At 35.1% G+C, this 25858-nt stretch overlaps 1 protein-coding gene across 1 annotated transcript in view; it reads left to right on the top strand.

Annotated features, from left to right (window-relative positions):
* The first annotated feature begins 221 nt into the window (after positions 1–221).
* The window catches only part of vezt (vezatin, adherens junctions transmembrane protein), a 28553-nt gene continuing 2916 nt past the window's right edge, over positions 222–25858 (top strand). The window contains 11 exon segments of the mRNA XM_058772628.1: positions 222–392; positions 3472–3609; positions 6561–6650; positions 9566–9750; positions 10615–10896; positions 14129–14272; positions 14370–14511; positions 16928–17256; positions 18728–18921; positions 24050–24147; positions 25081–25285. Coding sequence (XP_058628611.1) covers positions 357–392; positions 3472–3609; positions 6561–6650; positions 9566–9750; positions 10615–10896; positions 14129–14272; positions 14370–14511; positions 16928–17256; positions 18728–18921; positions 24050–24147; positions 25081–25285 — 1843 coding nt within the window. The 5' untranslated portion in view covers positions 222–356.

The following is a 25858-nucleotide window of genomic DNA, read 5'->3' as shown; positions in this document are numbered from 1 at the left end:
ATCAAACTGAAGTTGGGTTATATTGATTAAGTATAAAAAATAACTAAAAAAATACAGCTAACTAACACAATACAACCATGATGACAATAAAAAACATGATTTTTTAATTTAAAAAAATGGAGTTATCGTCTTTCACACTGTACACAAAAATCAGCCCAGTAGATGTCGATGTGCACATATTTTGCAAACCGTCGTCGAATAACAGAAGAAGAAGAAGAGCTATGAATCATGGGAAATGTAGTTCAAGTCATGGCGTGTCTCTGCGCATTCAGCAGAAGCTGTACAGATCCCTCCTGTAATTCATATCGACTACCATCCCAGCATGCGCAACTGATGGACACATATGGCGGAGAGCTATGACTGAGGATTTTGATGAAGAAGTTGTTTTCGAGGTGAGTTTTTGATCCAGACGCTCGCGTTACGCGGCCACACAAACAGCTGCTCAAATATCTGGGATAGATGTGCAGTTAGCAGCCTGCACTTAGCACATAAAACACTCCTCCCTGTGCACCTCTACAATGACTTATAGCTGCTTATTAAGCACTCTGGGTTTAATAATATACATACCGCGCTGAAAACTAGGTTAGCTTTGTTTTTCATATAATACAACATGTTAGGAGACATAAATCTTGTATGGACAGGGATAGAGACTGTGCTTCAAAACATAGTGAGTTCACTACCTAGACAGTATATATAGGCGCGTCAAGCACTAGGTAGGGAGGTCACTAGGTTTTGAGACATTAATGCCTAAACAATGTAATCTAAATTAGAAGTTACTTAGGGTTTAGATTAATAAATTCTGTCTAGGTTGCAAGCTAACTAGTCTTTTAGACTAAGATGTCCAAAAATGCTGTCTAGGAAGGCATCCCACTATTTTCTTATATTAAAATGCCCCAAAAATGCTGTTACTCCTTAGGTTTTCGTACTATGATGTTTAAAAATGCTAGATGACCCCAAAACAGTCTAGCGAGGCACCTAAATAGCTTTGTAGACACTTTCTGTTTGTCTGTCTCTGTGGTCTGTTTTATTTTATTCTCTATAAGTTGAATTAAAAGCAGTGTGCTTTAAAGCATGTGTGGTCTTGATCTGCCTTTATGAGTCAAGATTGGGGCAGTCATATCAACATCCTAATGATGCTCCATCCCTAGGCAAAGCATGCTGTCATTGATCTATATTAGATCTTTATTCATTTAATATGTTTGTGGCAGTGATTTTTAATAATTTACTGTAGAGCAAACAGTCATAAGGAATATTTATTGGGTAAGACTGTAACAATTAGGGCCTAGTTTTTCCTGGATCAACAAATGTATAGTCGATTACAGGCAATATTTATCTATTAATTGGTTAAATAATTAAATAAATAATAAATAAATAGCTTGGCAGCTTGAAAGATTTCAATAAAAAGCTATTTTTAATACAAATATAAATATATTTTTATACACACTCATATAAAATATAGTTTAATGACTGCAAGAATGTTATAGACAAAGCACCTGTTACACTTTATTTATATATTTTAAACACACACAGATATATGTATATAGATATATAATTTTTTTTTTTTTTTTTACAGGGTGTTTTTCTAGTTATGGTTCATTGAATTTCCTAGAAAATGTCCCTAAAAAAATAATCTAATAAAAATAATCACAAACACAAGAAAAATCATTGGTCAGATATGATGGAAATCCTGGTTTGTTTATTTGGTCAGTTGTTGGCATATGGTGTGCTGGTCAGGTTTTGACTTGCTTTTACAATGCTCTATATCGCCACGTACAATCCAGACTTCAAAACAAAAACAGTTGGATTCAGTTTGCTCTCATTTGGTGACCTAAAATCAGGTCTTTCGCCGCAGGCCAGTTTAGCTGCTCTCTCACATCAATAAACACACGCCAACCGATTCCTCTCACTGCAAATGAGCTTTAGAGCAAAAAGATGCAAAGGTCGCGACGGGTGGCAGGCAATACCTCCATGCAGGATTTGACCGACTAAGAATATGATAATTATAAACCTCTTTAGTAACTCAAATCCAGTGGCAATGGTAAGCAGTGGAAATGCGCCTGTGATTCTGGATATCTGGTTGGGAATTGGGACGTTTAAGAGTGTCGGATCTACTTCCTCTGTTGAGCAATGGTGCGTTTGAGAAGATCCAAGACAAGAGTGAGGGACACGCGAGAGGTAAGGGAGGAAAAAGGCAGGAAAAGATATTGTATGTAGTGTTTTTCCTCAGAGAGAGAGAGCACAGCCCTTAACTACCTGAGAGAGATATCGGAATCATGACCCCTCTATTTCTCTCCTCCTTCCTCTCCATATTACTTTCACTCACTTGTTCATCAAATTATATTTCTTCTATGTGTGTGTGTGTGTGTTTCCTTTCTCCTTTCTCCTTTAAAAGAATGGCTGCTGCTTTGGATGGCAGATGTGAATCAAAAACTTATGCTACATCTGATTTTTACACACTTGATTTTATATATAATATATATATATATATTTATATGTATGTGTGTGTGTGTGTATAAATATTAGTGCTGTCAAACAATTAATCGCGTCCAAAATAAGTTTTTGTTTGCATAACATGTATGTACTGTGTATATTTATTATGTATATGTAAATACACTTATACAGTATGTATTCGGAAAATATTTACATATCTAAATTTATATTCATATAATTTATATTATAAAGAAATGTATTTAATATATAAACAACATTTGTTCTGAAATATAATATACATGCGTGTGTGTTTATATGTACATACTAAATATACACAGAACATTATGTTAACAAAAACTTTAATTTTGAATGCAATTAATCGCGATTAATTATTTAACTGGACTTGTCAGGATGGTATAACTGTCCCATGCTCTGAAGTTCCTTCAATAAAAATATTTTTTTGGCATTATTTTAAACAAACAAACAAATAAATAAATAGTGGAGCAGTTTTGTTTTAAAATATTATTAGTATTTCGGAGGTTTTGTCTGCCAAATCAAAGTTTTGTATAACCAACATGCAGGAATATTTATTTATTTAGGTGGGCCATGATATCAGACAAAAATATAGAAAACATTTTGTCGGGTAAGTCAGTGTGTTATACCCAACATTCAGTCATCATATTTTTATTTATTTATTTTGTTTTATTTTTTTATTGTATTATTGTACCTTTTTATGACATGTTTAGGTTAGTTCAGGCAGTCGAATAGAAAAACCTCAACAAAACCTTATGATATCCATAATCCAAAAAATGTGTTTCAAAACTTTTTTTGAAAATAATGGTTTATGCATGTTATGCATATTCAGTATGTAATGTTACTTTTTGCTTGGTGGTTGCACCACTTGACATTCTTTAACATTTTTCAAAACCCTTTTAAACCTAAATAAATATTAGATTCCATTTTTCCTTTTCGTCATCTTGGACATCCTCATTTGTCGTTGACCCATGTTTATTTTGAGTTGTGTCTCTTTCGCCCCTCCAGAACTCTCCGCTGTTCCAGTACTTGCAGGATCTAGGACACACCGATTTTGAAGCATGTTCTCCCGTTTCTCAGGAGGAGGAGCCAAGCGCTGGTGGAGAGGAGGCACAGTTTCCTCAGGATATCCTCCCTTCTCAAAGAGTGAGTGTCAGCACTTACCTTTCCAATACGCTAACCGTACAGCAACTACAGTTTTGTATAGTGTTTAATGAAAGAACTTAATCCTGGGACAAACAACATTTTTGTAAACTTGAGCTGTGTTGCAGAAGCAGATTAAATGCTAATCTGAATAGTGTTTTGTAACCAGCAGTTTTTGAAACACACATTGAAAGGTCAAATTAGAATCAGACAGGTCCAATGCGAACTATTCTGTACTCAATAATAAAAATGGTATCATTATACACTACCAGTCAAAAGTTTTTGAACAGTAAGATTTTTATGTTTTTTAAAAGAATACTCTTCTGCTCCCCAAGCCTGCATTTATTTGATCCAAAGTACAGGAAAAACAGTAATACTGTGAAATATTATATATAATATAAAGTAATTTATTCCTGTGATCAAAGCTAAAGAAAGGGGGAACAAATTATAGAAATGAATACTTTTATTTAGTAAGGATGCTTTAAATTGACCAAAAGTGATGGTAAAGACATTTATAATTTTACATAAGATTTCTATTTCAAATAAATGCTGTTCTTTTTAACTTATTATTCATCAAAGAAACCTGAAAAAAATCAATTCAGCTGTTTTCAACATAATAATAATAATAATAATAAATATTTTTTGAGTAAATCAGAATATTAGAATAATTTCTGAAGCATCATGTGACACTGAAGACTGGAGTAATTATGCTGAAAATGTAGGTTTGATCACAGGAATAAATTAGAAAATAGTTATTTTAAATAGTATTTAAAAAAAATCATAATATTACTGCTTTGGCTGTGTTTTGGATCAAATAAATGCAGGCTTGGTGAGCAGAAGACAACTTCTCTAATAGACTATTCGAAAACTTCTCAAAACTACTGTTCAAAAACATTTGATTGGTAGTGTATACTGATGCATTTTTTTCTAAACCTATCCACCTTTTTGTTATTATTAATAATTATTATTATTATTTTTTTTAACCTCAAAATCACTTATTTTATTGGAAATATAAAACACACACCCTCCCTTGTCTCAGTTAAAGAACAAACAAAGCATGTGCTGGTTAAGTATTATCACTCCAAATTATTTGTAATTGGAAAAAAGTGTGTTACAATTGGCTCCTGTTACAATAGTCACCAGTGTGAAACTGAAGGCCGGTTCCATGGTCACCTCAGAAACAGGAAGTGATGAATGACTGAAGAATTGTCCAGTCTCGTTTGGGAATGTGCTCTAATTCCAATCAGTGTGTAAATAGAGCTCATTCCTTTGGCAGAGCAAAATATTGTTTGTGTGTGTGTGCGCGTCTGTGCTTTATTTAAGAATTTATTTGGAATGTTTCCACGTTGAACATCATTATTGTCTTTAGTTTACACAGTTCAGACTGTCCTTGTTTGTGTTCCCAGTCTACGATGTGTCTCTCTCTCACACACACACACACACACACACACACACACACACTCTTTCTATTCTTCAGCTGTTTGACACACACTCAAAGTCCTACAGCAACGGAATACTAAAGACATGAAGAAAAGAAAGAAGACAAAACGGGCAGAACCTCCTCAGTGTGTGAGGCTGGATGCACATTATACTTTCCCAAAACTATAGTCACTTTCTTTCTGATTTGTTCTGAAATTTCAAGATATCAAACCTGAAGTTTGTTTCTTTAAATGTTTTGTATTTCCATTATCTTTCTTTGTTTCGGAGGATGTTTAGTATGTAGGCTAAAATGGTAAAAACCACAGACATGTGGTTTGTGTGTTCATGACCCAGACAGGAATCAATAATCGGTCTGTGGACTGTTACTCAAGAGGACATAATAAACATACTAGCATCAGATACTTTTAATAAATCTGTAAATGAAAGACACTCTTCAAGGCTACATTTATTGGATCAAAAATACAGTAATAATATTGTGAAATATTATTACTGTTACTAAATTACTCCAGTCTTCAGTGTCACATGATCCTTCAGAAATCATTCTAATATGCTGATTTGCTGATATTTACAATGGATGTGCATAATATTTTTTATTGGAAAACCATGATACGTTTTTGTCAGGATTCTTTGATAAATGGAAAGTTCAAAAGAAATAGAAATCTTTTGATATGGTACTAAGATTATCCAATTAAAATCAATGTGATAAACCAACTAGATAAAGTTTGAGGAAGCCTAACCAAAAAGTCCTTTTTTTTGTTTTTTAAGTTTTAAAAGTTTGACAATTTTCAGTCTGAAATAGTTTAAAGTAGTTTTAAAGCTTAAAGCTTGAATGTTTTGAAGGCAGTACAGTCTCTCAGATAGATAGATAGATAGATTAGAAATATTAGATCGAATGGAAGCTTAAATGAGTTCATATACATATGGCTTAGAAATCTTGCTAAAGTATTCTGGATGGTTGCCAGGGTGTTACTATGTGGTTGCTAGGTTACCTGGGGTTGTTGCTAAGTGTTGCTATGCGGTTGCAAGTTCAAAAGAAATAGAAATTTTGATGGTACTAAGATTATCCTTTTCAAATCAATGTGATAAACAAATTAGTTTAAAAGTAATCAAAAAGTAGTCTTATTATATTACCTAAAATGTGTAATGTAATGGATTACATTAACAACAATTTTTTTCATGTAATTTGGCATCAGTAAAATTGTACCCCATATTCACATTGAATTTCATACCACATAAAACTGTTATATTAGTGCAGTTTTCACAGTGATGCACCATGATGTTATTGCTAGTTTGTGGCAGGTAGTTTTTCGACAAAGGCAGCACATAATATTTATTTATTTATTGGATTTAAAAAAAAAATTGAGTGCAAGATGAGTTCTCTCCCATCCACACATATTAACACTTATTCAGTATTCAGTTACTTGATTTGCTCTGATGAGTGCTAGCATGAACTACGTTGGTTTTCCTCAGAAATCTAGCATGCTTTAGGCTTTAATTTATGTTTTATTTTGCAGAAGGGTGGTGTTTGGAGGCTGGTTGATGCTCTACACAGTCTGAATCCTCTGCGTCGAAACAGCGCCACCCGCTGGCAGGAGCAGCAGCTGGTGAGAGTCGAGCTCAGCATACAGCTGGATTTCAGTCATGTATAAAATATGCATAAACACATAAATATTTAAGGGGGCAATAGTTATTTGGTGGTGTGCAGGGTTGTCAGATCTGCTTTAGAAAATCAGGCTTTAGAAAATCAGGCTTTAGAAAATCAGGCTTTAGAAAATTGGCCAATCAAAATTAGCTCAGTTTGACCAATTAAACTATCCCAAATTCTAGCGGAAATACCCAAACTCTAAATATGCAGGTCCCATACCTAAAATACATATTTAACAGTGACTGTTATGCATTTAACTTGAAAATCACTGTATAGTATTAATAATTAACACAGTCTGTTTTCATAAATAATATGTTAAGATTGATGGCTAGTGAACAAAATTATTTGGTAGGGGTGGTAATCCTTTATTTTTGAACATTGAAAAATGAACTATTTGCAGCTGAACAAAAATAAATGTTTTTAAATATTTGTAATGGATGAAAAATGCTTATGTGAATAAATTAAAATAATAAAAGAAAAGGCACTTGAAAATGCATTTAAATTTAAGTATAAAACTATTAAATATAACTCTGTTGTTAAATGTAGGAAATTTTATTGTTTAATTACATTGTTAAACATGTATAAATGTATATAACTGTAAATGTATTTGGCAAGTTGTTACTGAATTGTCAAATAAAGCAACTGACAAGGGCTTTTAAAAAATGCTAGTTAAGTCTAAATATATATATATATGTATATACACTGAACAAAATTATAAATGCAACACTTTTGTTTTTGCCCCCATTTTTCATGAGCTGAACTCAAAGAGCTAAGACTTTTTCTATGTACACAAAAGGCCTATTTCTCTCAAATATTGTTCACAAATCTGTCAAAATCTGTGTAAGTGAGCACTTCTCCGTTGCCGAGATACTCCATCCACCTCACAGGTGTGGCATATCAAGATGCTGTTTAGACAGCATGATTATTGCACAGGTGTGCCTTAGGCTGGCCACAATAAAAGGCCACTCTAAATTGTGCAGTTTTACTGTATTGGGGGGTCCGAAAACCAGTCAGTATCTGGTGTGACCACCATTTGCCTCACGCAGTGTAACACATCTCCTTCGTATAGAGTTGATCAGGTTGTTGATTGTGGCCTGTGGAATGTTGGTCCATTCCTCTTCAATGATTGTGCGAAGTTGCTGGATATTGGCACTATATTGGATATTCAATAGGTCACCGGATATTGATATACTCACAGTCGCATATAAACACGTCGTTTCGCGTGAGAATGATTATAATTTTAATTGCATTCAGTGTAAACGGAGACTGATAATGTATTTATGTCGTGTCAGATGAGGCTTGCACAGCCTGAGTGAGTGTGTGAGAGAGACAGCACACACAAGGTAACTCACATAAATTTATAGATGCATACTGCGGTAGAAAAAAAATAAAGATATTTACAAAATATGATTTAGATAAGCAACATTATATGGCCATGATGTTTCCCCGAATATCAATATCAACACGATTGCAATGTGACACTGATTTTATACAATAGTATTTCAATAAACAAGATGTTAAACTTAAGTGACTTAATTTGACAAAATATTGACTGTTTTTGCTCATTTTCGCTGACGGAAATAGTTCCGATCAAAGCCACAGCAGAACTGTTGTGTGTCTCCGAGCAACACAGCGGTGTTTCGTTACTGAATGAATCCACGTTTTTGAACGAATTGAGTGAGTCAATGATTCAGTGGCCCATTCATAAGGACGGTCACTTGCCTCTTTTCTGAACGAATCAGCCGTTTGAATGAATCGGTTGAATGTATGAATAAATAACTCACTCATTAAAACAGACACTTGCCGCATCCTACTGGTGGTTTAGTCATATTTAAAAGTAATATTGCATTTTTTTCAACATTTATTTGTATGTATAAAAAAAAAATGTAAAACATTAATTTTATAAAATTATTTATGCATTTGAAATTTTTGCAGTGTAAATGCATTTATGGCACCTCAGCTTCATCAAACTGTCTGTGTAAATGCATCTAATAACACTTCAGATGCAGCTTCTGTTTCCTCAGCAGTGGAAAGATAAGAGTTTGTTAATACTAATTTCATTTGAATGGTAACAACTGGAATTTTTTACCGATTGAGATAAGGCAAGCTAAAAATCTTAGCACTTTTAAATCTCGCCTTAAAACTCATTTTTTTAGGGTAGCTTTTAATTAAATTTGTATTATTTTTACATTGTTTTATTTGTTGTGTTTTGATTGTTATTGTGTATGGTTTTATTTGTTGTTGTAAAGCGCTTTGAGATCTCCATTTAAAGGCGCTATAGAAAATAATGTTTATTATTATTATTATTATTACAGTTTCTTATTATGCTAACTGAATTAATTGAAACAAAGTAAGAATTTGATGTGAAAGATGACACATTTAATAAGGTTAGGGGAAAAATTACCATTTATAAACATAGTGGAAAATCGGAATCGGCAAAAATCGGTATCGACAGGTCACACTTCCAAAAAAATCTGATTTTCTTGGCCAGCTCCGATTTTTTTTTATATATATGTGTGTGTATATATGTATATGTATTATATATAATTTTTTTTTTTAATTAATTACATTTTTTAAAGAATAAATAAAACTTATTTTATTATTTATTTTGTTTATTTTTAATTTAAGTGATTTTTAAATTTAAATGCCAAATAAAGAGATTTTCAAAATTTGAAAAGGGTTTGTCTAATCTAACTGATACTAATCACTTTATTTCAAAATCAATTTGATAAAACTAAGATCCAGAGACCAAGATCTTGTCGTGCATTACAGTACAGAAACCTGTTATTGCTGCAAGGCATTGGAATGATCCGATAATTAGATTGATTTGCTGCCGCAGAAAGATTGTATTCAACTATGTTTGTTTTCCCGCAGGATGCTGCCTTCCGCCAGTATTCCCTGCGCTGTCTGTTATCTCAGGATGTGCTGTTGCAGGAGGATGTTGAGCTGATCGAGCTCTTGGATCCGAGCGTGCTCTCTCTGGGCTCCACTGATACTGTCTGCCCCAGCGCCAGCACTGCTGTCCCAGCGCCACGCTACCTCTCGCCACCCTCTATACGGTGCGCACCTATGTCAATACCAACAAAAACACCTTAAAGGGATAGTTCACCCAAACATTTAAATTCTGTCAATATCGTTCCAAACCCATAAGACCTTCGTTCATCCTTGGAACACAAATTAAGATATCTTTGATGAAATCCAAGAGCTTTCTGACCCTGCTTAGACAGCAACGCAACTGAAAAGTTCCCAGATCTAAGGGCTGGGCGATATATCGAACGTGATATTCATGCGCATCTAGTCAGTAAAGCCGGTTCCATGATTAGCGGTAAATCTCCATCACCTGTTTTCAAATAGAGCGCCATTTAATACACATTGCATAGCTTGTCAGTGATCTGTGGCTCTATCGCGTTCATTATCGCAGATGAATCACCTTCGATAATGAACGCGATATTGCGTAGCTTGTCGGTGAATTACGGCTCTGTGTATTAAGCTGCTGCTTACGTTAACGTTTACATGATGTGGAAGCAAGCGCATGCATCGTGATACTCTAATGCCACTGCAGACAGGATAAGAAGAATTGTTAAATAAAATTGTTATTTTTGTTTTCTTTGCGCACAAAAGGTATTCTCGTACCTTCGTAAAATTGCGGTTGAACCCCTGATGTCACATGGACTGTTTTATCGATGTCCTTGCTATGTATCTAGATCTAGGAACTTTTTAGTTGCGTTGCTGTCTATGCAGGGTCAAAAAGCTCTCAGATTTCATCAAAAATATCTTAATTTGTGTTCTGAAGATGAGCGAAGGTCTTACGGGTTTGGAACGACATGAGGGTGAGTGATTAATGACAGAATTTTCATTTTTTGGTGAACTATCCCTTTAACACAATCAGCTTGATATGTTACTGATGTGTTTTTGTGTTACAGGGATGTGTCTGTTTTGGTCGGGCTGCTAGCTGTCTTGCTCGGCATATGTTTTTCGTACCCTGACCACGAGCAGGCTCTGTGGCTGTGCGTTGTCCTGGTGTGTGTTACGTGTGCGTGGCGGGGTCTGTCTCTGTGGCGTAAGGCCGTTCTACAGCGGCGTGTTCAGTCTCTGGCCGTCCAGCTGGAGGGTTTGGTGAACAACAGCCGAGTGCTGACCAGTCTCTCTCGCAAGTCACTGCGACTCATACAGGAGACAGAAGTCATCTCACGAGGTTTCACCCTGTAAGTGTCATCACACACACACACGCACACACACATGTTGGTATTGGTGGATTATGGGGACTCCCCATAGGCGTAAAGGTTTTTATACTGTTCAAAATGTATTTCTATCGCCCTACACCTAAACCTGCCCCTCACAGGAAACTCGTTGCATTTTTAGATTTTCATAAAACACCATTTAGTTTATTTATTTATTTATTCTTTTTTTTTTTTAAGCCTTGTATATTACAAGGACATAGGTCGTGTCCTCATAAACCACCTTCACCTTGTAATACCTCTGTCAAACCCACGTCATTATACAAATTTGTGTCTTCATGAACCACATAAACACACACACACAGACCCCAACCACTTTAGTTAGTCACATCTTATCAGAGGTGGACAGTCATGAAGTATATTTACTTGAATATTATTTTTTCTGGAAACTTGTGACTTTAACGTCACTATGTTTGAAAGACAAATTTCATACTCTTTACTCCACTACATTTCTATCAATGTCCTCGAAGTAGAAAGTTGTTACTATGTAGCAGCTTTGAAAGTCAGTGGGTGATTTTTTTTGTTTTTTAAAAAATTTTTCTTATCAGTCTGTATTTACAGCAGTTTCACTGTCTGCTCGGTTTAAATGTGGATGAATGGCTACACTTTTGGTTTCATTTCTGTAGGTTTTTAACATTCTAAAAGCACTTTATTCTAAAGATACTACAAGCTAGTCAGTGTATTCAGTAGGCGGAATGTATTTTAAAGCGTGAATTCACCCAAAAATGAAAATTAGCCTGTGTTTTACTCACCCTTGAGGCATCCTAGGTGTATATGACTTTCTTCTTTCAGACGAATCCAATCGGAGTTATATTAAAAATTGTCCTTGGTCTTCCAAGCTTTATTATTGCAGTGGGTGGGTGGTTTTTTTTAACAGTCCACAAGACATCAAATAAAGCGCACGCATCCATATTAAAACGTGCCTCACATGGCTCCGGGGGGTGAATAAAGGCCTCCTGTAGCGAATCCATGCGTTTTTGTAAGAAAACTATCCATATTTCAAACGTAATAAACACTTTTCTATCACTTCCACCATCTGTTGTACGCAGAAGCCATTCCGGCGGATGACGTAGGACATCGGTGTTGATTAGTGACGAATGTGGAGAGAGAACAAAACAAAACGCCGGTCGTGAATTAGAAGTACAAACCGAGGATTTGTAAAGAAAATATAAACCAAGAGGAGACTGGTTTTCCTTTGGTAAAGTAAAGAAACTTTGCTTCCTTTGCTCCTGTAAACAAACTTGTGAGACTAGCATATCTCAGAGGCGCGTGCGCGACGCATACGTCCTACGTCATCCGCCGGAACGGCTTCCGCATACGACAGATAGCAGAAGTGAGAGAAAAGTGTTTATTACATTTAAAATATGGATATTTTTCTTACAAAAACGCATGGATTCGCTACAGGAGGCCTTTATTCATCCCCTGGAGCCGTGTGAGGGACATTTTATTATGGATGCGCGCCCTTTATTTGATATCTTGTGGACTGTTGGAAAACAAACACCCACCCACTAACGCTTGGAAGAGCCAAAACTAATTTTTAATATAACTCCGATTGGATTTGTCTGATAGAAGAAAGTCATATACTAGGATGCCTCGAGTGTGAGTAAAACACAGGCTAACTAACCCTTTAAGTTGCTTCAGAGACATAAGGTATTGCAAGTATTGCATACAACAATAATAAAACTGCATTAACATAAAAAAGGAAATTTACTTTTGGTACTTTTAAAAGCAAGTAAAAATCTGTCTTTACAACTTTCACTTGTAATGGAGTAATATTTGACCAGCAGTATCTGTACTTTCACTCAAGTAATGGAGTTGTGTACTTTGTCCACCTCTGCATCTTATTTTATGTTTGTTTATGTGGTGTGATGTATGTAAGCTTATTACAGACACAGAATTAGAAAATATATAAAATATAGAAAAGGTCATTGCGATTTGACTAGTTGCAGTGTTTTTCATTTTTGTGAGATTTTCTTTTCTGCATGAAAATCAGTGATTTATTTCTGCATCCGTTTTGTACTAGTATAGGCAGTTTTGCAGTTGTTTAAAGCTGAAGTGTGTTATTTCTGTGCAACTGAGTAACTGTTTTCAAACAGGTTTCCTAAACACTCCTGTTAATAGTCGCTCAAACCAGCAGAGCAAAATGCCGGTTAAGGTCACCTTATGAATGGCATATTTACAGTTTACTTTAAAGTCTGGACGTTAATCTGGGATAGGAGAAAGTATTTTAACAAAATATTACACACTTCATCTTTAAATTATTATTATTTTTTTTAACTGTATTCCTGTTTGGAATGATACGTGGATTATTTGACTTAATTGGTGCCTTTTTTTCAAAATGTGTTATTTCTGGTGATTTGGAGAAGTGGCTCAATTTTGCATTACTCAGTTTTGAATGTTCCTCATTTTGAGTGGAAATATGAGCTTGAATCACTTCTAATTTTCAGTATTTAGAATTAGTCATTTTGAGCTGTTGTTAAACTGCACGCCTACTAACTTACTGGCATGGGCTCATGTCCTCTATATAAATTAATACCTGTTTAAATATAGATTTAACAATTTAGTTATACGTGTATGAGGTTTGTGTGCTCTGTGGTGCGCATGTTGAGTGTAATTTGTCTTTCACTAGATCTAGTAAGTGTAATTATTATTAGTAATATTGCCGTTCAAATGTTTATTACTTTAAAGAAATTCAGCAAGGATGCATTAAATTGATAAAAAGTGACAGTAAAGATTTTTACACTGTTACAAAAAAAAATCTATTTCAAATCAATGCTGTTCTAAATTGTGTACCATGAGCAGCACAACTGTTTTCAACATTGATAACAATTAAAAATGTTTCTTGAGTAGCATATTAGAATAATTTCTGAAGGATCATGTGACACTGAAGTAATGATGCTAAAACTTAATAACAGGAATAACATTTTAATATATATATTCAAATAGAAAAAAAAAGTTATTTTAAATTATGATAACATTTCACGATGTTATTCTTTCAAAAAAACATTTAAAAGTCTTATTCACCCAAAATTTTGAACTAGTGTATTAGATTGTCATTATTTTTGTGTTCTGTGTGTTACGTTGTTACATAGTGTTAGTCTTGTAGTATTATGTGTTGTTTGTGATGTGTGTCTGCCCTGATGGTTCTCGGACGTCTGCACAGTTGGATCACGTTTCACTTGTCAAGTTTACTCGACAGGGTGAGTGGCGCCTGTCCCTTTAACAGGGCAGGCCTGCTTCGCAGCCAGCAGCTGATTGGTCTACGGAAGGCGGCCTATCAGAGTCTTCGCTGCGCATTCCGAGCCTCTCGCCTCGCCACATGTGTCATGCTCAAGTCATATCCTGATCCAACAACATCATTTGTGATCAACAGCTTTTACTATTTGATTTCTGAACATTTAATTCACTTGGTCGAGTCCTTGACTGTGTTGTACATATCCGCTGAACTCGGAGATTGACAATGTCACCAACTACGTGTCCACCGTGCCAATCAGAGAGCTTGGTCTCGGTCTGGGGGTGGAGCATCTTTCTGACGATCAGGCGCAAGAACTGACCAATGATTACAGTCTGCCTGCACTCAAGGTACAGAACCTCACACTGTTGATTAGGGCTGGGTTATATAGCTGAATTTCTTGATATTTTTTAGTGTTTTGACAGTATTTAAGTATGATGATATTTATCTGTAAATAAATCTTGATATTTAACCATTTTTTTGTGAAAAGTAATTTTTTTTCTCCCCAAGGCACTTGTTCAATTGTTTGTTTGCATTCTAACAATAAAAAAACAATACCTACTTATATTTTTCATGAAACATAAAAAAAAAAAAAACACTATATATTACACAATATTTATCTTTTAAAGTTACAATTACTTGAAAACCAAACAACAATTTTTACCAAGTAGATAATTAAATCAAAGTAAAAATGTATTTAAAAGAGGCACAAGTTTGTTAAAAATTTTTATATATATATATATATATATATATATATATATATATATAACACAATGGATTTCAAATGAAACGAACAAGATGTGCTTTAACTGCAGACCTTAATTTGAGGGTATTTACATCCAAATCAGGTGAACGGTGTAGGAATTACAACAGTTTGCAAATGTGCCTCCAACTTGTTAAGGGACCAAAAGTAATGGGACAGAATAATAATCATAAATCAAACTTTCACTTTTTAATACTTGGTTGCAAATCCTTTGCAGTCAATTACAGCCTGAAGTCTGGAACGCATAGACATCACCAGACGCTGGGTTTCATCCCTGGTGATGCTCTGCCAGGCCTCTACTGCAACCGTCTTCAGTTCCTGCTTGTTCTTGGGGCATTTTGCCTTCAGTTTTGTCTTCAGCAAGTGAAATGCATGCTCAATCGGATTCAGGTCAGGTGATTGACTTGGCCATTGCATAACAGTCCACTTCTTTCCCTTCAAAAACTCTTTGGTTGCTTTTGCAGTATGCTTTGGGTCATTGTCCATCTGCACTGTGAAGCGCCGTCCAATGAGTTCTGAAGCATTTGGCTGAATATGAGCAGATAATATTGCCCGAAACACTTCAGAATTCATCCTGCTGCTTTTGTCAGCAGTCACATCATCAATAAATACAAGAGAACCAGTTCCACTGGCAGCCATACATGCCCACGCCATGACACTACCACCACCATCTTCACTGATGCTTAGGATCATGAGCAGTTCCTTTCCTTCTCCATACTCTTCTCTTCCCATCACTCTGGTACAAGTTGATCTTGGTCTCATCTGTCCACAGGATGTTGTTCCAGAACTGTGAAGGCTTTTTTAGATGTCGTTTGGCAAACTGTAATCTGGCCTTACTGTTTTTGAGGCTCACCAATGGTTTGCATCTTGTGGTGAATCCTCTGTATTCACTCTGGTGAAGTCTTCTCTTGATTGTTGACTTTGACACACATACACCTACCTCCTGGAGAGTGTTCTTGATCTGGCCAACTGTTGTGAAGGGTGTTTTCTTCACCAGGGAAAGAATTCTTCGGTCATCCACCACAGTTGTTTTCCGTGGTCTTCCGGGTCTTTTGGTGTTGCTGAGCTCACCGGTGCGTTCCTTCTTTTTAAGAATGTTCCAAACAGTTGTTTTGGCCACGCCTAATGTTTTTGCTATCTCTCTGATGGGTTTGTTTTGTTTTTTCAGCCTAATGATGGCTTGCTTCACTGATAGTGACAGCTCTTTGGATCTCATCTTGACAGTTGACAGCAACGGATTTCAAATGCAAATAGCACACTTGAAATTAACTCTGGACCTTTTATCTGCTCATTGTAATTGGGATAATGAGGGAATAACACACACCTGGCCATGGAACAGCTGAGAAGCCAATTGTCCCATTACTTTTGGTCCCTTAACAAGTGGGAGGCACATATGCAAACTGTTGTAATTCCTACACCGTTCACCTGATTTGGGTGTAAATACCCTCAAATCAAAGCTGACAGTCTGCAGTTAAAGAACATCTTGTTCGTTTCATTTGAAATCCATTGTAGTGGTGTATAGAGCCAAAAATGTTATAATTGTGTCGATGTCCCAATATTTATGGACCTGAGTGTGTGTATGTATGTATGTATGTGTGTGTATATATATATATAACTAATGTTAACAAATGACACCTTATTGTAAATTGTTACCATTTCATGAAATATTTCACCAACCACATAAAATGGCATTCTGGGACTTTTGTGAATGTTTTCCATTGAAGCAAAATTTATTATTTGGATTAAATAATTCAATTTGACCATTTGAAAGAAAGAAAATCATAGTTCACAATCTTTTCTTCTATTTTTGAGTCAAGACACAAGGAAAGTTTCCAGACCTAATGGTCAAATAAAAGACATTACAACATTTGTAACGCTGTTCTTTTTAGTATTAACATAACCATTGTGACTGTACTGTAAATATTCAATAAAGGCTATTGCCCAGCCCTATTGCTGACATAAATGCACATCATTCTCTTCAATAACCATTGATTGTTTTGCAGATGTTGTTCCAGTTGTGGGTCGGGCAGAGCTCAGAGTTTTTCCGGCGATTAGCTCTGCTGTTGTCTCCGGGGAGGGAGGAGCTAGATTCCAGGCCCAGCCCCCTCACGTACAGCAGTGTACCGTTGATTACTGACTCTCTCCATCGCACTCTGGCCGCTGTCCTTGGAAATCTTCAACGCAGCTTTGATTTCCATCGCTACTTTGAAATGCAGCACCAGTCGCTGCCCGCAGAAAGAAATGGACGTGCTCAACAGAAGTGTAGAGAGCTCAATTCTCTGCACACATCTGTCCGCAGTTTACAACTTCACCTGAAAACACTCTTAAACGAGTATGTACTTCTTATGGTTTATTTGTATTTTTATTTTATTTTTTAATTAATACATTTCTAAAAAAAATTAATAAATAAATTAAAACTTCACTAAAATATAAGATGATCTGACTAAATGCCAGTTGATTTATTCTAATATATGGGCCATTCTAGTTGGAAATGTCTTTGGAAAAAAAAGTCGTTTTTCAAAAAAATTGTATGCATGCAAATTGTATAATATCCAAGGTAAACATTTCTAGTAATTGTGCAGTTAATTCTTATATTGTATTTTCAGAAAGTTTTGGAATATTTGTCCTCTCCCCAAATTTGTCACTACCGAAACACAATAATAATAATTTAAATAGAAGGGTTATATTGACCTTTTAGGATTTTGCTTACATCTAGATGGTAAATATAATTTTTGCTATTTTACAAAATAATTTTCAGAGGTAAATCCATGATAGTTACATTTTAAACAATATTTCAAGTGTCATTTTTTAAATTTGTTGTATGTTGAATCCGATTTTTCTTTGTAAAAGGCAAAAAGTTGATCATACTGATTTCAAAGTTAAGGATTCATTATTTTGAATGTACATTGAACCAAAAAAATATCAATACATCTTAGCTGATAATCAGTTTACTTTATTTTTGACTAAACATCCCATGTTTCGGTAATGACAGTAATGCTTTGGTAGCAACTAAAATACTAATAAAACAATAAAATGCAAAATAAAAAAATTGCATAACTGTACTAAAATTGTTTATTTTCCCAAATGTAAGGATTATGTGTTTCCTTTTGTCACTACCTCTTTAGGGACAATTTTAGATAATTTTGAACCTAGCTCAAAGATGCTAATCAGCACATGGTTAGCTAGCACAGTTCTGAAGAGTGGTATACATATAAAAACTAAACATTATGGAAAAACTCTCAAAAAAGTGAGCTTAATTGCAGAAAAAGGTGTTTGGTAGTGACGTTCCTTAAAGTTACACATAGATTTTTCAGATTTTTGAACACGTTTACCTCAAAATTATGAGACCTATCTACTCACACCTTGTAGCTATGAGAGAGGGGGACACAGGAATATTTCCTGATCATAAATTTATGGGTTTAGTTAAAATCAGTCTCGGCCAATAGACTAAAACATGTACTGTTTCGGTAGTGACATGAAAAATGCGGGACACTTGTTTTTTTACATAAAAATGTTCATAATTTCCAAAGAAAATATAAAATAAATATTTTTTGAACTTCACTTTTTAAAAGAATCAAAACGATATTTTTAAAAACAACAATGGAAATAAATTTCAATATCATTTTCATAAGTTGAAATTTAGGGGTTAGGGTTTTAGTTTTTGAATACATCCATGCATTTTAAATGCGTTTTTTGGTTATGGGACAGCAGTTTGCACCAATTATGTAGAATGGCCAATATATACCAACATTTTTGGTTCAAAAACACATCCTGTGTTGTTTTTATTTATTAAATTTTTTTAGGGTCATAATTCTTGAGGATGATCTGGAAAAGTTAATGGTTGCTAAGGAGACGGAGGAGATGACGTGTGCGGGATATCAGGAGCTCAAGGAGCGTCTGCAGCTGCTGGAGCCTCACATGCAGGCCAGCACCTGCTGCTGGGACGACACACTCGCTCAGGTCGACCGCATGCTACGCCGAGTCTCCAGCTGCCCAGGTCAGGGGTCATCCTCTCAACCAATCACTGCACACTGCTTTGGAATTTGAATGAATGACTGTTTTGTTTCAGTCATGTGCTAATTTGTTTTTAATTGTCCGAACTCACGGTTCGGATCATACTATGGATTTTGAGTCACGGATCGGATAATTTTTTTGGATCAGCAAAAAAAAAAAAGTTTGCTTTTTATTAATTAATAAAAGCGTACTTTAAGTACTTCTATACCCCAGCAGAAACTACTAGCTTAACTACTAAAGTCAGTAATAAAACAAAAACAATTACACAAATTACAAGCATAGATGAACAGCCTACAACATAAAATTATAAATAAATACAGTAACAGTAGTATTCAGGTGCAGAAATGTAAAAATTAAGTGTAAAACAACACAATAATGCTTACTGCATAAGTTAAATACAGATGATTAGCAAACAGAAGCAGGACGTATAGGCAGCTGTCTCTTTAAGACTAAATGCACGGACCTAATACTGACATCAGGTTTCTTTCTCAGCTGTATAAGTTAACTTAAGACATAACCGACTCTGTTTACCAGAATACTTTCCAAAACAGGTATTTTAACATAACTTTGTGTGTATGTATCCATCCGTTGAGGTATCTGAATCCTCTCTTTCTCTCTCTCTCTCAATTCAGTTCAGTTCAGCTTTATTAGCATGACTGTGTAACACAATGTTGCCAAAGCATTAACATATATACATACATATATATATATATATATATATATATATATATATATATATATATATAATACAACATAAATAATAATAAATAAAATCCATCTAAATAAATGAAAAGATAAAGTCAGTCAGTTTAGAGTTAATTATGTTTAACATCTAACATTGTGAATGGTTGATACATATTTTGCAGCTGTTATCATCTTCTCCAAGTAAGAAGGGCATTTTCTGAGTATTACCAAGTTTAGTAAATGATGGGATCAGTGCTTCAAATCTGGGGAGAAATGTTTCCCTCACATTGTGATATTTAGGGCAAATCAGTAGAAAGTGTTTCTCGTTCTCTATTTGCTGTAGATCACAGTGTCTACAGATCCTCTGCTCTCGCTCTTTCCATGTTTGTGTATTCTTAGAGATTCACGAGTGTCTTTCAGATTTTTGCCAATTTCTTTAATAATGGTTTTGGGGTTGTAGCTGTAGTCAGTGAGGAGCTGGGTTTTATGGACTAGCTGAATAGCGAGTGTGTTTAGAGGATGAGATTCTGCTGAGGTTTTATTGGCGAGGAGGGCTTTATATCAGATTGAATCAGGATCAGATGATCAGAGAATAGATGTGGTCGGATGTACGTTGTTTTGGTAAAAAGCCAATTTGTGATTTATTTAGGATGTTGTGTCTTGTAAGGAATTTCACTATGCAGCTGTTTATTATATTGCAGAAAAGCTTTGCTAGGTTACTGCCCACCCAAATACCACGGTAATTACTGGGATCAAATTTATCTCCTTTTTTATATATAGGAGTGATCAGTCCTTCAGACCAGGTCTCAGGGAAGTCACCAGAGGATAAGATCAGATTGAATAATTTTGCCAGAGCTTGAATTATGTAAGGGCTGCTGAGTTTGAGCATTTCATTACTGATGTTGTCTTGTCCACATGCCTTCTTTAATTTGAGATTTTTAATGTGCTCTGTTATTTCTGATGTTGTTATAATCATGTCTTCTCTCTCTCTCTCTCTCTCTCTCTCAAACGGTGCGCGTTTCCCGATTCGACTTCTTTCATCTGAATGGTCTGAAATTGCTTCAATGTGTAAATTGGCAAGTCAAAACACGTGCAAATGATAAACAGTTCGTGCGATCGCGAATCTCGAAAGTGAAAGTAAAAAGCGATCGTGCATTTGAAAGCAGTTTCAATGCCCAGCATATTAATAGCGGCTCCCTGATGCCCACATTTTATTTACAGTATAATTACCCGACGATATAACTGCGCGAGAAAGTATTGAAATACATATTTTCCCTGTGTTTCCTTCCTGTGAGCTACTGAAATGAGCTGCACAGTGAAACAGCCAATCAGAGCAGAACTCAATATTATTATTCATGACCCTTCCAAATAAGCCAATAACAGACCATTTCATTCTAGGGAGAAATCCTAGGGTTGTAAATGCACATGTAAAACCGTTTCTGGAGAATTTTTGCCCTTACCTAAGCCAAATACCTTCTATGTAGATATCAGAGAACAATTTAAAATATTGTATCCATGCATTCTATTGCACCTTTAACTGTTTTCAAAATTGATAATAATAAGAACTGTTATTAATAGTTGAGCAGCAAAACAGCATATTAGAATGGTTTCTGAAGGATCATGTGACACTGAAGACCAGGAATAAATTACATATAAAAAATATATATACTGCTGCTTGAAAGTTTGCGAACCCTTTAGAATTTTCTATATTTCTGCATAAATATGACCCAAAACATCATCAGATTTTCATATAAGTCCTGAAAGTAGACAAAAGAGAACCGAATCAAACAAGTGAGAGAAAAATATTTTCTTTGTCATTTATTTATTGAGAAAAATGATCCAGTGTTACATATCTGTGCGTTGCAAAAGTATGTGAATCTTTGCTTTCAGTATCTGGTGTGACCCCCTTTTGCTGCAGTAACTGAAGGTAAAGTTTCTTGTAAATGCTGATCAGTCCTGAACAATAACATGTAGGAGTTTTAGCCCATTCCTTAGTGCAGAACCAACTAAACTCTGTGATGTTGGTGGGTTTCCTCCTGTGAACTGCTTGCTTAGGTCCTTCCACAACATTTTAATTGGATTAAGGTGTAGACTTTGACTCAGCCTTTCCAAAACATTAACTTTGTTCTCCTTTAACCATTCTTTGGTAGAATGACTTGTGTGCTTAGGGTTGTTGTCTAGCTGCATGACCCACGTTCTCCTGAGACTCTGTTCTTAAACAGATGTCCTGACGTTTTCCTTTAGAATTTACTGGTATAATTCAGAATTCATTGTTCCATCAATGATGGCAGGCTGTCCTGGCCAAGATGCAGCAAAACAGGCCGAAGCCATGATACTACCACCACCATGTTTCACAGATGGGAAAAGATTCTTAAGCTGGAATGCAGTGTGTTTTTTTTTCTCTGAAAATAATAGCTTCTCATTTAAACCAATAAGTTCTATTTTGGTTTCATCCATCCATTAAACCTTTCTCCAATATTCCTCTGGCTTGTCCACATGATCTTTAGCAAGCAATTTTCTTTTTGGAGAACAGTGGCTTTCTTCTTGCAACTCTGCCATGCACACCATGGTTGCTCAGTGTTCTGGGCTCATGAACATTAACATTAGCCAATGTGAGAAAGGCCTTTAGTTGCTTAGAAGTTACCCTGGGAACGTTTGCAACCTCGCAGTCTATTACACGTTCTGCTTTGGAGTGATCTTTGTTGGTCGACCACTTCTCGGGAAGGTAACTGTGGTCTTGAATTTCCTCCATTTGTACACAATCTGTCTGACTGTGGATTTGTGGAGTCCAAACTCTTTAGAGATGCTGTTTTATAACCTTTTCTAGCCTGATGAGCAACATCAACTCTTTTTCCGAGGTCCTCAGCAATCTCCTTTGTTCATGACATGATTCACTTCCACAAATCAGACTTTGATAGATCTCTGCACAGATGGACTCTAATTTCACCATTAAATTAACTGCTAATCAAAGAGATTCACATACTTTTGCCACTCACAGATATGCAATATTGGATCATTTTCCTGAATAAATAAATGACAAAGAAAATATTTTTGTCTCATTTGTTTGATTGGGTTCTCTTTGTCTACTTTCAGGACTTTTGTGAAAATCTGATTATATTTTGGGTCATACTGATGCAGAAATATAGAGAATTCATAATGTTACCGTTTTACTGTATTTTTGATCAAATAAATGCAGCCGTCCTTGATTAGCACAAGAATCTTAATTATTAGTAGCATAGTTTATTTAATTTAATAGTTTTATAAAAAAAGCTGAATCTTTTCTTTTATAGTAGTTTTAAATATTCTTGACAGTGTCTCAAATCCTGGTACCATAAATGGGTAAAAAAAAAAAAAGAAAAAACCATAAGACAATAGAAAGGATATTATAAGTGATTTTGTACAGTCAGCCTGTAATTATGCAGTTGTTATAGAAAAAACATTTCACTGCAGAAACCAATTGACCAATCAAAAGTATTGCAGAGAGCTTTGCCACACAGCAGTATGACCATATAAGTGTCTATGAGCTCTCGAAATGACGTCCTCACCGTCAGCCTTTGTGTGTTTCTGTGGTAACAGAGTGTGTCTTGGGATATTTTTAGAGTTCCTTATTCGACTGATTTCCCTCCCTTTGGTTATTTTAGGGAGCTTTAGGGAAGTAGTAGGGTAAAAAAGGACAGCGAGAGAGGGATGGGGTGGGTGACGTCCTTTACAGAATCAGTCCACAATGCACAAGTAGGTGAAGTCAATGGTCGTGTGATGCCCAGTGTCATATGATGACCCTCCTCAGGGCTGGTGCTTTTAATGGAGGAAGGTCAAAGTTCAGCTATGCAGTTGTTTGAAGTACTTTTGCACGTCTGCATGTGGGTGCCAAACAACAGCTATTTTTAACAGAATAATTTAATTACTTGCCACAAGACCCAGTAATGCATTTCTGCAGGCATCACAGTTTGCAGCAGATTAAAAAAAGGAAATATGACTCCAAATATTCTTGTAAAATATTAATGTGACCTGATATTGTTTGTTTTGTTTGTTCATTCATTCATGTATATGTTTATCCATATATGCCAATATTGGTAATATTGTGACCCTGTATATTTTTTTTAAAAGGGACTAACTGGCATCATTGTTCTCTCCTGTTAATATGAATATTTTCTATAGCAGATTTCAAAATGTTCAGTATTTTATACTGTACATTATAATATTGTGATGCCCAAATTCACTTGTATCTCACTATTTGTTTTTTAAGGTCTTTTTCAAATCTAGTGTAGATTTATAATAAATGTCAGTTTTTGGCCATAATATCACAATGAATAACAATACCACAACAAGCGACATTTGATTCACATAGAAACTGACTGTGTCCTGTGTCATTTGCTGAAAGGAGGCACACATTAACAGGATACTGTGTATTTGTGTGTGTTCCACAGAGAGTTCAGATCAGCCAGAGGAAACAGCTGCCCCAGATCCCCCTCCTCCTGCCCCCATTACACACATACAGGACAGAGACCCTGTCCCAGAGGAACAGGTACTGTGTCTGTGTGTGTGTGAGTGAGTGTACTTTTAAGCATGAGTGAAATATTAATAAATATCTGTATTATTATTATTATTAGTGTTTGTTAAGGCAAGCTTCATTATTACTGCTCATTTTGATGGGCGGTTGATATGGGACGATGACATGATGATCATTTTATCTGTAAATCTGAGTTAACTAAAAATTCTGCATTAAATTGTGTGTGTGTGTGTGTGTGTGTATATATATATATATATATATATATATATATATATATATATATATATATATATATATATATATATATATATATATATATATATATATATATATATATACACACGCATGCATATACACATACACACACATACATATATAATGTGTGTGTATATATACTTTTTTGGTACAGCTGTCCTGATATCATAGTAAAATGAATGAAATTAAGCATTTTAATTAAGTATTTTGGCATATTTTATTTTTTATATAAATAATTTTTACATATTAATAATATTGCTTATTAATATTTGAACATTGTCTGCCTAATCAAACATGCAGAAAACATTAAGGAAAAAGAAGTAAATTATATAAAATAACCACTACAGACCCTCATAACTGTCACAGTCAGTAAGTGTCTTAAAATATGAAATAATTTGATGCAAGTATTAAATTTCGGCATCACAGACAAGCACCACTTATATTTTTGTCCAAATGTTCACTTGTTTATTGTCTGTAAGTGAAGTGCTTGTTATTGTTGTCATCAACATTTTTTTTTTTTTTTCCCTTTCTATCTCACAAAGGATTTCACAGATGTAAATTGCGGAACGAAGCAAAACAAACTGCTAAGATTTCAGTGTTGTTATTAGCAAAAATGCAGAGAGATTCATAAACAATTAACAATTTTGTGGTTATTAGCTTAGCTGGGATTAAAAATATGCTTTTCTTGGCCAGGAACTGGAGGCATATGTTTCGGACTCGGACTCTGAGACGGAGTGGAGAGGGGCCACGGACATGCTGTCGCCATGGGAACAGGAGCGCCAACGTCATGAACGTGAGGAGTCCAGACGTGTCTTACTCGAGCTAAAATCCGTCCTGGGAATCCGAACATCAGATGGAGAGAGAGACAAGCGCAAGCTCCTGCTGTTTAGTGATCAGGGTACTACATGCACAAACCCCATAATTCTTGAGTGTTTTTCTTTCCCAGAAGTACTTTTTTGAGTTTAAGTGAGTTGGCTGGTTCTGTTTTAGTTCTTACAACAGTTCGTTTCAGTCGGGGGGAAAAAAAACTAACTATGATATAATTAAATATTTTGTTTTTTGTAAGTCGCTTTGGATAAAAGTCTACTAAATGTAATGTAAATGTAAATATTTAAGATGTGTGTGTTTTTTTTGGACAATAATGCTAACCAGCTAAGCCAATCAGTTCAGACAGTTCAAACTAACTAATAAACAAACGCTTTTTACCAACTTTTTTGTAATGAGAAAAATGTATACTACTAAATTTTTCAACAGTGTTATTTTAGCATTATTTATATACTGTTATAGTGTTTGTTAATATTTTGAATGAGGTTTTTAATATTTTAAGTTTTAGTCATTTTATGTGCTTTTTTCATTTTTATTTGCTTTTTTTGTTTGTTTATTGAAATGAACTGTCTGAACTGATTCGCTTAGCTGGTTTCAAATCTAGTTTAGTTGGTTATTTTTTCAAACTTATTTCAGGCAGGATTTT

Source organism: Onychostoma macrolepis, chromosome 04 (assembly GCF_012432095.1).
Source record: "Onychostoma macrolepis isolate SWU-2019 chromosome 04, ASM1243209v1, whole genome shotgun sequence".
Classification (NCBI taxonomy): Eukaryota; Metazoa; Chordata; class Actinopteri; order Cypriniformes; family Cyprinidae; genus Onychostoma; species Onychostoma macrolepis.
The sequence above is the reverse complement of the archived record's forward strand: the minus strand, read 5'-3'. Positions and strand labels throughout refer to the sequence as shown.